This window comes from Phycodurus eques, chromosome 2 (genome assembly GCF_024500275.1).
Source record: "Phycodurus eques isolate BA_2022a chromosome 2, UOR_Pequ_1.1, whole genome shotgun sequence".
NCBI lineage: Eukaryota > Metazoa > Chordata > Actinopteri > Syngnathiformes > Syngnathidae > Phycodurus > Phycodurus eques.
In genome coordinates this window covers 16981784-16993727 of record NC_084526.1, presented here as the reverse complement: position 1 = coordinate 16993727, position 11944 = coordinate 16981784, and the positions used below count along the sequence as shown (strand labels likewise).

Below are 11944 nucleotides of genomic sequence, written 5' to 3'. Positions count from 1 at the left end.
TTATTCTCACAAGATGTATTGTAAACCACGTTAACATTATGCACAGTTTGAATATTAACACTGTGCTTAAATATAGGAAATGCGGGGAAAAAAAGTGTACTTAAATAATGATTAAATTAAATGTATTGCATATCAGTAAAATACAAAGTGTACAAGTTTAAAAGCAAATTGTTCTTTAAGGTTGAATGGAAATGTGATGTAGCCTACTTAAACGTTAAATACAACGGAACTGTACTTTAAAAAAATACTGTACTTAAAAACTAAAAAATGTACTGCACATGAAAAGTAAAAATAATGTACTGTACTAGATTTAAAATAAGTTTAAACCGATGTACGCCTAGCTACAAGCTTCATTCTAATATGTTTGAATGTATTTCATGTTTCATATGTTTAAAAATGTACTTAAGTCATTCTTTTTGATTCATTCTTGAGCGAATCCTCATACCAGTAGTGGTACTTGTATCACTGCCTTAGCACATACTTTAGCTTTGTCCATGCTCAAGAGGCACCTGGCCAAACATTTGGATGGGTAGCTACGACGCGCCACATTTAAGATCATGCCTATGGGGACACTAAGCTAGGATTGTGTATATTATAATGTTTAAGATGGTTCTATAAATATATTTATGCAAATGAAGGCCTCGTCCTATTAGACTCCCAATGCTGGCCCAATCTGCCCTTGAGTAAATAACTACATGAGCCAATTTAGTTATCTCACTAGCAGTGATTCTCAATGGGTGGATCATGGACACCAAGTGAAAAATACATTTAAAAAGGTGCTTTTATTCTGGAAGTTATTTTATTTTGAAAGGACATTTTGTGCTGCTGTACAGAGGCAAGATGGCTGAAATCTAGCCCAGGGTTTATAAAATGTGGATTTTTTGCATCAAATGTGACATAAATTCAAGTGTGTGTCTTGTTTTTATAAACGTTTAGTTGTCATGCTTCCCCTCATTTTGTGTTCAGTGCAGAGATATCAATGAAATGTCTAATTTTGTCGCCTTATTTAATTTGTTCAGCATGTCTTCCAGTTTCTATTCTCTCGTTTCTGTCATGTAATCAATCAGCGTCCCCCCCTCACTTGACAAGTTAAAGGGGGGGGGGGGAAAACAACAGCAGCAGCACCGCAAACTACGAGAGCAATGTCGACTCCACTCCGGCACAAAACATAGGCCTCGGTAAATATTAAATTTAAAAGGATTCCCAGATAAGGCGGTTTGAAAAATTGAGGCACCACCCCATTCTTCTAGATAAGAGAAGACGGAGCCATCTGGAGGCTGCCAGATAGCGAACTCCCACGCCATCCGCGAGACCTCACTCTCATCCGAGGCGGCGGCCGAAAGAAAGACGACCGACACTTTCATTTTGTTAACTTTCAAAATGAACTCATTGGCATTCAAAGCATATGCAGCTTCTTTTTTTTTTTTTTTTGCTTCGTAAACATAATGTTACTCATGCGAAATCTTCGACGGGTCAGTCCCTCAACTAATAATGTTTATTATTGCGGTGTATTGTGCTAGTGAACTATTTGCAATATTTTGCTCACCACATTTAGCCACACGAGATGGTCAAAGGTCGCAGTTCGATGATCGCCTTTGTGGTCGTATCATCGGACCTGCGGCCACATGTCTTGGACACTCGGGTGAAGAGAGGGGCGGAGCTGTCAACTGATCACCACCTGGTGGTGAGTTGGCTCCGATGGTGGGGGAAGATGCCGGTCCGACGTGGCAGGCCCAAACGTATTGTGAGGGTCTGCTGGGAACGTCTGGCAGAATCCCCTGTCAGAAGGAGTTTCAACTCCCACCTCCGACAGAACGTTGCTCATGTTCCGGGGGAGGCTGGGGACATCGAGTCCGAGTGGACCGTGTTCCGCGCCTCCATTGCTGAGGCGGCCGACCGGAGCTGTGGCCGTAAGGTGGTCGGTGCCTGTCGTGGCGGCAATCCCCGAACCCATTGGTGGACACCAACGGTGAGGGATGCCGTCAAGTTGAAGAAGGAGTCCTATTGTACCTTTTTGGCCTGTGGGACTCCTGAGGCAGCTGATGGGTACCGGGTGGCCAAGCAGAATGCAGCTCTGGTGGTCGCTGAAGCAAAAACTCTGGTATAGGAGTTCGGTAAGGCCATAGAGAAAGACTTCCGGACGGCCTCGAGGAAATTCTGGTCCACCATCCGACGTCTCAGGAGAGGAAAGCAGTGCACCACCAACACTGTGTATAGTGGGGATGGGGCGCTGCTGACCTCGACTCGGGACGTTGTGAGTCGGTGAGGAGAATACTTCGAAGACCTCCTCAATTCCACCGACACGCCTTCCCATGAGGAAGCAGAGTGTGGGTTCTCTGAGGCGGGCTCTCCTATCTCTGGGTTTGAGGTCATCAAGGTAGTTAAAAAGCTCCTCGGTGGCAGGGCCCCGGGGGTGGATGAGATTCGCCCGTAGTTCCTAAAGGCTCTGGATGTTGTGGGGCTGTCCTGGTTGACACGCCTCTGCAACATCGCGTGGACATCGGGGACAGTGCCTCTGGATTGGCAGACTGGGGTGGTGGTCCCCCTTTTTAAGAAGGGGGACCGGAGAGTGTGTTCCAACTACAGGGGGATCACACTGCTCAGCCTCCCTGGTAAGGTCTATTCAGGGGTGCTGGAGAGGAGGGTCAGTCGGGAAGTCGAATCTCAGATTCAGGAGGAGCAGTGTGGTTTTCGTCCTGGCCGTGGAACAGTGGACCAGCTCTACACCCTCGGCAGGGTCCTCGAGGGTGCATGGGAGTTCGCCCAACCAGTCTACATGTGTTTTGTGGACTTGGAGAAGGCGTTCGACCGTGTCCCTCGGGGAGTCCTGTGGAGGGTGCTTCAGGAGTATGGGGTACCGAACCCCCTGATACGGGCTGTTCGGTCCCTGTACGACCGGAGTCAGAGTTTGGTCCGCATATCCGGCAGTAAGTCGGACTCGTTCCCGGTGAGGGTTGGACTCCGCCAAGGCTGCCCTTTGTCGCCGATTCTGTTCATAACTTTTATGGACAGAATTTCTAGGCGCAGCCAAGGCGAAGAGGGTGTCCGGTTTGGTGGCCTCAGTATTGCATCTCTGCTTTTTGCTGATGATGTGGTTCTGTTGGCTTCATCAAGCCGTGAGCTCCAACTCTCACTGGAGCAGTTCGCAGCCGAGTGTGAAGCGGCTGGGATGAGAATCAGCACCTCCAAATCTGAGACCATGGTCCTCAGTCAGAAAAGGGTGGCATGCCCTCTCCAGGTCGGGGATGAGATCCTGCCCCAAGTGGAGGAGTTTAAGTATCTTGGGGTCTTGTTCACGAGTGAGGGAAGAATGGAACGGGAGATCGACAGACGGATCGGTGCAGCGTCTGCAGTGATGCAGACTTTGTATCGGTCCGTTGTGGTAAAGAAGGAGCTAAGCCGAAAGGCGAAGCTCTCAATTTACCGGTCGATCTTCGTTCCTACCCTCACCTATGGTCATGAGCTGTGGGTCGTGACCGAAAGAACGAGATCCCGGATACAAGCGGCCGAAATGAGTTTCCTCCGCAGGGTGTCCGGGCTCTCCCTTAGAGATAGGGTGAGAAGCTCGGTCATCCGGGAGGATCTCAGAGTAGAGCTGCTGCTCCTCCGCATTGAGAGGAGCCAGATGAGGTGGCTGGGGCATCTGATTTGGATGCCTCCCGGACGCCTCCCTGGTGAAGTGTTCCGGGCACGTCCCACCGGGGACGACCCAGGACACGCTGGAGGGACTACGTCCTTCGGCTGGCCTGGGAACGCCTCGGGATCCCTCCGGAAGAGCTGGATGAAGTGGCTGGGGAGAGGGAAGTCTGGGCGTCCTTGCTAAAGCTACTGCCCCCTGCGACCCGACCCGGATAAGCGGTAGAAAATGGATGGATGGATGGAGATGGTCAAAATATAAGAAACTGTCTTCAGTATGATGCACTGCACTTCTAGACCCAATCAAGCAAACAAACATCTATCTATCAATTCTCTCTCGCGCTTCTCCTTACTAGGGTCGCGGGTGGGCTGGAGTTTATCCCAGATGACTTTGGGCGAGAGACGGGGCACACACTGAACTGGTTGTCAGCTAATCACGCGGCAAATACAGACAAACAACAGAGCTGCCCACCTATAGAAATTCACGACCAGAACAATTTGTCTGTATTTCCATTTCTTTAAAATTATGTCAAGAACATTACCACGGTACAGTTATTGCAGTATATCATGTAAAACACAGGTGTCAAACTGCTGGCCCGGGGCCTAGATCCAGCCCGCTGCAACATTTTATGTGGCCCTCGAAAGCAAATCATGTCCGTCAACTTAATGTTTCTTGCGAAAATATTAAAATTGAAAATTGTCTTCACTTGTAATAACGTTTAGAAATATTTTATGTGGCCCTCGAAAGCAAATCATGTCCGTCAACTTCATGTTTCTTGGGAAAATATTAAAATTGAAAATTGTCTTCACTTTTATAACGTTTAGAAATTGCAAGCATTTTTTCTTGCCAATCCCCCTTTTAACATGTTTTTAATATGAGTTGTAAAAACATGTTTTTTTAAAGGCTTATGATTTTAAAACTAGTTATCCATCAATTTGTTGTGCATATGTATTATTATATGAGGTGCTAATTAATTTATTTGGGTTCACAGTCATAAGGGCCTTCTGAGGAAAATCATAACTACATGATAAAAATGAGTTTGACACCCCTGATGTAAAAGAATAAAAACAATTCTACATACTGTTCAATTGCACAACATAATCATTACTTTTGTCAATAGATTATGGCTTCAGTATTTCCATCCATCCATTTTCTGAGCCACTTCTCCTCACTAGGGTCGGGGGCGTGCTGGAGCCTATCCCAGCTATCATCGGGCAGGAGGTAGGTTACACCCTGAGCTGGTTGCCAGCCAATCGCAAGGCACATACAAACAAACAACCATTCGCACTCACATTCACACCTACGGGCAATTTAGAGTTGTCAATTAACCTACCATGCATGTTTTTGGGATGTGGGAGGAAACCGGAGTGCCCGGAGAAAACCCACGCAAGCACGGGGAGAACATGCAAACGCCACACAGGGGCGGGGGATTGAACCCCGCTCCTCAGAACTGTGAGGCAGACACTCTAACCAGTCGTCCACCGTGCCGCGGCTTCAATATTTGTTTTATAAAATAAAACAAAAAACTGTCATTGATTTGTGATTGCCTACAGATGTCACAAGCTGGCAGCAAAACACTTTTTTTTTTATTTTCTTTTTTTTTATAACATATTAGACAAGGCAATGGACTGACCGAATGAAGCGAATGCCCTCTCTCGTCAACGTGTTTGCTTGGCACCAAGATGCCTCAAGATGGCGCCAAAGATAATTTTTTTTATATTAGACATGCCTTTGAGAGCACAAAAAACTGTGACTTGGTGAGTTTGGTTTGGTGATTTGGTGATGAATATCCTTGGTGAGGAACAATTTGCAGATTCCGTACCGGGAATATGTGAGGGTTCACTTTATTAAAGCACCTCTAATTTGCCTTGATTCTTTGAAAATTTAATTTAACTGACAGAATTCTCATCGATGAATTATTATGGCCAACCCTAGTCGAGAGAAGACTGAAATCATCCATCATGAAATGCTATGTCGTTCTGATAAAATCTCTGGTTATGGAAGCTGATATATGTTTATGAGAGAGCATTTTCTCACAGGGTGAAGCCCAACAAAATGGTTGCCTGCTGGTTAATCTATAAAATAGCTTCTAACATTTTATTTTGACAATTGGGAGTCCTAACGTTTGTGAGACCGTACCTTAAAGAAGAACTAAACCCAAGAAGTCAAAACTTCAGATTATGTTTTAAATGTGGATATCTTTTTTTATCAGCTGCTGCTTAAATCTACAAATGATTTATTCTAAAAACTATATTTCGTGAGGCTGCCTGCCATTTGTATTTTTAATTTTTTTCCAGTCTCGCAAGAGTGCAAATTTACGAGAATGTGACCTATGATCACCAATTCCGGCCTGCTTTCTTAACTAAGAAAACCAAACAGCAAGGACAAGCTACATATTCAATTGCATTGCATTTCCAAAAGCTACAGAATATACCATGATCAGAACATCGTTATCTACATGTACTTACAGAGTAGCGAGACGATCTGGATTTCGTTATGCTGAGCTACTTCACGTCAAGAAGTTGTACAATGCTTTTACTCTTCGCTGCACTTCCTCTGATAGCTGCTGCATGTTAACCCACCCAGCCATTATGTAGACTGGATCGAATGATTAAATCAGGACAAAGTCTCAGGCGGCACAATTCAATAGGCCGCTGCATTAGCAGGCTGTGCTCTTCTTGCGCTTCGTCACTTCCGTTCTGCACCTGAAAATGATTTAGCTCAATATGGTGCCACCCTTACATTTATGAATTATTATATTTAGTTCTTATTCCACAAGCACAATATTAAGCAGAGTTCTGAGTTTTTCTTGCTTGAAAATTCTTAGGGTTTTGTTCCTCTTGAAAAGATGCTGATTTATGTATCGTAGTTGTTTTATTTCAAATATACTCTACATATCAAACAGGACTCCTGTATACCTTTTTTTTTTGGGGGGGTGGGGGGGGGCTTAACCCCTTATTATTACTTAATTTAGAACGCTAAGTGTGGATTTCTAAGACACAAGACTTATGAAGTGGGACACGAAAGACACTGACACACCCGCTTTTTTTTTACATATACACCAGTGACGAAAACAGTAAGAATTTGTTCAACTTTGCTACAAATATGCACTCACACCCACACAATAATATCCTCCAGTAATAGACATATTTATCATTTCAGTTGAAAGACAAACTAGCATGAAACAATCCAAGGTGTGATATTTATTTATGTATTTATTTTTGGCTGGGTGCTTTGAATGGGAAAAAGGTGGCAGCTATCCAAATTGAAATTTTAAAATAAAAGACTGCATTAGTTTATGTTAAGATAACTGGGAATTTTCTGTGGATTTCAATAGTATTTTTTTCTCATCATGAAAAAAAATGGTCAGTTTTTGGGTTAGCTCCGCCATTTTAGGATCATTTAACAAAGACAGATGACCTGTATTCATTCATTCAACACACTTGAGAAAGGGGGGAAAAAAATATGGCACAAAATTTCTTCTAGGGGTTAAATATACTGTGTGCAACACACAAACATTTTGTGGTTTGGGTGAGGGCCTGCATCTCCCCCAAATCCATGTTGACCGCCTGCTTGAAAACAAATAATATGACTGTAATAGACTCTCAGGATGTGTGAATAACCTTGTCCACATTGCTACATTGTTGACTCCTCCGCTATTTCTTCGCAGCCACATTGGATTTGGCTCCAGGATAATACTTTTGTCACAATGTTTTATCTGCGCTCTCACTCCACCGTTACCCCTAATTACCCCCACCCCTCCGCATTTTACACTCGGCCCACCAGAATTCTCAGATAACAGATGCAGGTCGATTAGGGAATATCTTTTTGACCTGCATTGCGCAGCGCCTGTCCTGTCGGCTCTGGGATGAAAGCTGTTACCTGCTTGATAACGGGCGACCCTGGAGCGATAACCTTCCAGCTAGTTTCGAGGACACGCCGTTTCGTTTCCCACGTAAGGGCTTGCAGTCGCAGCATTTCTTATTCAACCTTGTGCCAATGCTTTTTTAAAAAAAAATTTTTTTTAAATATATGGGATTTGCCGGGAGGGTAATCATTAAGTTTGGCTGGTCGGGTGACCGCCGACCACTCGTTGAAATGTGATGAAGGGCTTTGAAAGACAATCCCATGGAAAATGCAGTGACTTCTTTCTTTCTGTATGCAGAACAGATTTGTCGGTGCGGTTACGCCGAGTCACTTTGATTAATTTACTCATGGATGCTGACATCTGCATTTGCAGATTTTCATTAAGATCAATGGCAAACACTTCAGACACGCTTCCACTTGTCTAGGCTATTATCCCCAAAAGGCACGGTAGATTAAGTAGAAAAATAACTCGTTGATTAGGATAAAATCTCCCTTTCAGAATCAATTGTTTTTGTTTAAGGCAGCTTTTTAAGAAATATAATTAGAACACACCTTACCTGAGTGTTCAGTAGATGTGCATGTAGGCCCCCGAGGCTGAAAGTGATGGTGGTGGGGGCTGGGAATAATGTTTTGCATACTTTTCAAGAAGAGTGGAGTGTGAGCCACTGTCAACCCCAGTTTTAATCCTTCCCTCCTCTGTGTTGTGCGATGTTATGTTGTTATCTTAATGATAATCGCTGCCTGTATTTCTGCCCCCCCACACCTCCCGCCCAACCCCCGGGCTCCTCTGCCAGGCTGAAGAAGAGCTGCGCCTTATCAACAGCTTTGTCATTAAATCAGCTTTTTCTACGCCATGTCCCAAAAAGTTTACCGCCGTCGCTCTTATCAGAAAGGATCGGCATGCTGGTTTTCTTTTCAATCATGGCTTTGCACATTCAGCCAGGCGGAGATCAAATACAGCACACGCTTTTCCATAGGGGGTGGAAATAGCATTTAATACTGAGACAAATAAAAATGGACAATGGCATGATTTGCATTTGTCACCAGTGGCATTTTTATACAGCCACACACACGCAAACAGATGCGCGCGCGCACACACACACACACACACACACACACTTTATTCTGACATATAATCACGAGAGACACATGATTTCAGTAGCAAGGCAACCTTGCACAAAACAGTATAAGTTGTCACATTTTGCTACATGCTGTTAAAGGGGAAACGTAGCGACATCTGGTGGACAAATAGTGGTCAACAAGTATTTTTGGAAATTAATATGCTCAGACAAATTCGAGCTATAGTAAATTCGTTCAACACAACTAAAATAGCAGGGGTGGATAACGTAATACTGAGGAAAAGAAAAATGGGCAATGGCGTGATTTGCATTCGTCAGTGACTTTCAGCTGTTTCACACATTTGCCGCTCATCAAGAGCGATACACACTTATTTCAGCAGCAACTCCAAAATGTCGCATATTGCTACATGCTTCGAATGGGGGAAAAGTGGTACCATCTGATGGACAAAGTCAGCCGGTAGGCCAAACTGAAATTTTAACATAATTGCATTTGTTTATGTTAACATAAATGTCGGATTAAAAAAAAAATCATTTTTCATTATGAATATCCTCAGGCAAATTTGACCTATGTAATTCATTCAACACAGCTAAAATAGCATTAGGAAGAATATAACGGAAGCACCTAAAAATGGACAATGACATGATTTGCATTTGTTGCCAGTGGCTTTCAGCTCTTTCTTTCAAACACATTCATACGCGCACTCTTTATTTTGACATACATCAATCGCAACACACACTTTGCACAAAACTGTAAAAGGATCCATATTTTGCTACATGCTTTTAATGGGGAAAAGTAACATGTGATGGACAAATGGTAGTCAGCTGGTAGTTCAAAATAACATATACCAATCAAACCTAAAAAAAATCCTTTGTTAAAATGTGTGATCAGAAATGGGCATTTTCATGTTCTTTAATGAATATCCTCTGGTAATTTTGACTTGATTTATTCAACACAACCAAAATAGCACTGGGCTGAGAGTAACATGTAATACTAAGAAAAATTAAATTGGCGAATGGCATGATTTGCATTTGTCGTCAAGGGGTTTCAGCTGTTTTACTTTGTAATCTTAGCTTGGAACAAATTAAAAAAAAAAAAAAAAAAACTTTGTCTTTGCAGTTCATGGCTATTTTTCAATCTTAAAAGTATTGTAATTGAGTTCAAGGTTTTAGAACAAGTACATTAACACAATTCTCACAGCTTTATGTTACAGAAGGCAAGCTGTTAACATCCTAGTCAGGATGCAATTGGTGAGAAAACGCTGTTCTGTCCCAGGGACTGTTCTGATTGTCTTGGTGTTGTGCTTGAGTGCAGGGCAGTGCCAAACGAACTCTGATGTTTGACATCCAGTCAGTGCAGGAGGGGGGTCACGGAGATCCCCTCACCCAAGCACACACGCTTGGAGTCCGGCAAACTGCTGAACGGCGTAGGTTCTGGAGGTCTCTTGAATGCGGATGGCATGGCACACCCATCTCTGTCCTCCCACAGTGTGCCGAGAGTCTCTGGGGGTTGATAGCCCGGCTCCTGAGGATCCAGCGGGTCTTTGGAAAGCAGAATGCTGATGGAGGGCACCGTCCTGTGCACAGTCATCTCCGATGTACCCCGCTCGGTGTTCTCCCACACTTCCTTCACCACCTTGTTCTGTAGCTTGGTCAATTGGTGCAGCGAGCCCACTTTGCGCTTCATGATCTCGGCACACGTGATGGTCTTGGTGACGGCGCGGCCCGACCCGGTGAAGACCACCTGCCTGAGCCCATCCTCTCCTCCACCGCAAAGTCCTTTCTCTCCTTGCATCCGCGCCATGGCGAAGCCCATCAAGTTGCGAATCTTACTCCCCTCTTTCACACGCATCTCCAGTACCCCCGAGGTCAGTCCGGGGAAGGGACAGGGGCTGTGCTCCTCAGTTCTGCAGACTTTCTTGAAGCCTTCCTGCCCCAGTTTGAGTGCAGCTGGAGGCACCGGTAGGGGTATCGGTTTGAATGTGGTTGTAATAACATTATTCTCCACTTTGGGCAAGCTGGCATTGTTGTAAATCTGGCCCTGGTATGGAGGAAAGGTCCCAAAGTGTTGTCCATTCTGTATTTGAATGGAGGCGTTTACTTCCAGTCCCTGATGGGGCTTGAACGCACCCCCGGTCAGGAAGTGGCCACTGACCACGCCATCCCCTGTGAACATGGCTCCTGTCCTCAAAAGCCTCACTAATAGTCCAGATTTGTTTACTTTTCCATCATGGCAAGCCACTTGATTCTTCCTCCTACTGTCAGCTGTAAAGTTTTACAAACAGACTTCATAAAAGAAACATTACACTCTTCTCCCCGAAGAGTGATATCAACGCAGTCTTTAATACAGACTCTCTTAAAGAGGTGGAGAATTAAGATAAATGCCCGGCTCGCGAATCAAAAGCACTGCCGGGACCATTCAAGACGTTCTTTAGAGAGAGTCTCCATTTCATAGCATTTAGAAAGCGCTTCGGGGACAGATAACGATAATGAAAATAGCCTATATTATTCATTTCAGTTGAGTTTTTCTGCAATAGGTATCAAATATAAGAAGTACTTTGCCTGTATCTTAAAGAAGACTTGACCTTTCCTCAAGCAGTCCAGTCCATCCGGGTGTCGCTCTAAACTCAGAAGTGACCTCGTTTCACTCCCGCTCATAAGTTTCGCCATCATATTTTGGACTTTTGCCCATTTCTAGTCTGGCATGAGTCTGTCACCTGAGTTGTGTGGAGTTCCCCGGAGCGTTCCTCCCCCGGAGCTCTGCCTCGTCTCCAGTGATGCCACGGGAAGTGTGTTGTTGCTCCCACAAAGAGACATGAGGGACAGGAGCTGCCTCGCCAATGCTCACAGGAGGAGTGTCTGTGTGGCTGAGAGGGAGTGGGGGGCATGAGAGAAAGAGGGGAGACGGCCCTCTTAAAGGCACAGAGTTTTTCATCTTCCATCACAACACTGTCCCCTCCCATGCCGCGTCAGCCTACTGTGTCCCTTTAAGAACGCCCCGCATATCCCTGGCAACTTTGTCAATCTCTTTAGAGGACATTCCACTGTTCAATGTACATGACTGATTAAATCTGAGTATCAGAACAGTGGGTAAGTCAACCTTTAAAAGGAAAATATTTTTTCCTCGAAACAATGGATTCAATTAGCTGTGTTGTAATTGCAAACATCCTTCAAAAGAGGTGAATGAAAGTCAGCTCCATAAAATTGTGGTGCCTTTAAAATTTTGCGCCCATTGGAGTTTAAATAATGCCACTTTAAGGGCTTCACTCAAGTGGTCCTGTTCTTGGGTTGTCATGCTGCCAACCAAGCTGAAAATTCTTTAAAGGAGACATTAAGCATGTTTGTTCTCAATTTCAAACCATTG

General features: G+C 44.4%; 1 protein-coding gene across 1 annotated transcript; it reads right to left on the bottom strand.

Moving 5' to 3' along the window:
* Nucleotides 1-8489: 8489 nt before the first annotated feature.
* Nucleotides 8490-11430, bottom strand: LOC133415614 (uncharacterized). The gene is made up of 2 exons (XM_061701779.1): nt 11298-11430; nt 8490-10845 (listed from the first exon to the last, which is right to left on the bottom strand). Exons 1-2 carry the CDS (start codon nt 11395-11397, stop codon nt 9932-9934), a joined length of 1014 nt encoding a protein of 337 aa, XP_061557763.1. The 5' UTR covers nt 11398-11430; the 3' UTR covers nt 8490-9931.
* Nucleotides 11431-11944: the final 514 nt, after the last annotated feature.

What these genes read in the sequence shown, in the direction of transcription:
- LOC133415614 (XM_061701779.1), bottom strand. Translation starts at nt 11,397, where the DNA reads ATGTCTCTTTGTGGGAGCAACAACACACTTCCCGTGGCATCACTGGAG. An exon ending in GGGAACTCCACACAACTCAG is followed by an intron (nt 10,846 to 11,297) that starts GTGACAGACTCA and finishes AAAACTTTACAG; the next exon opens with CTGACAGTAGGAGGAAGAAT.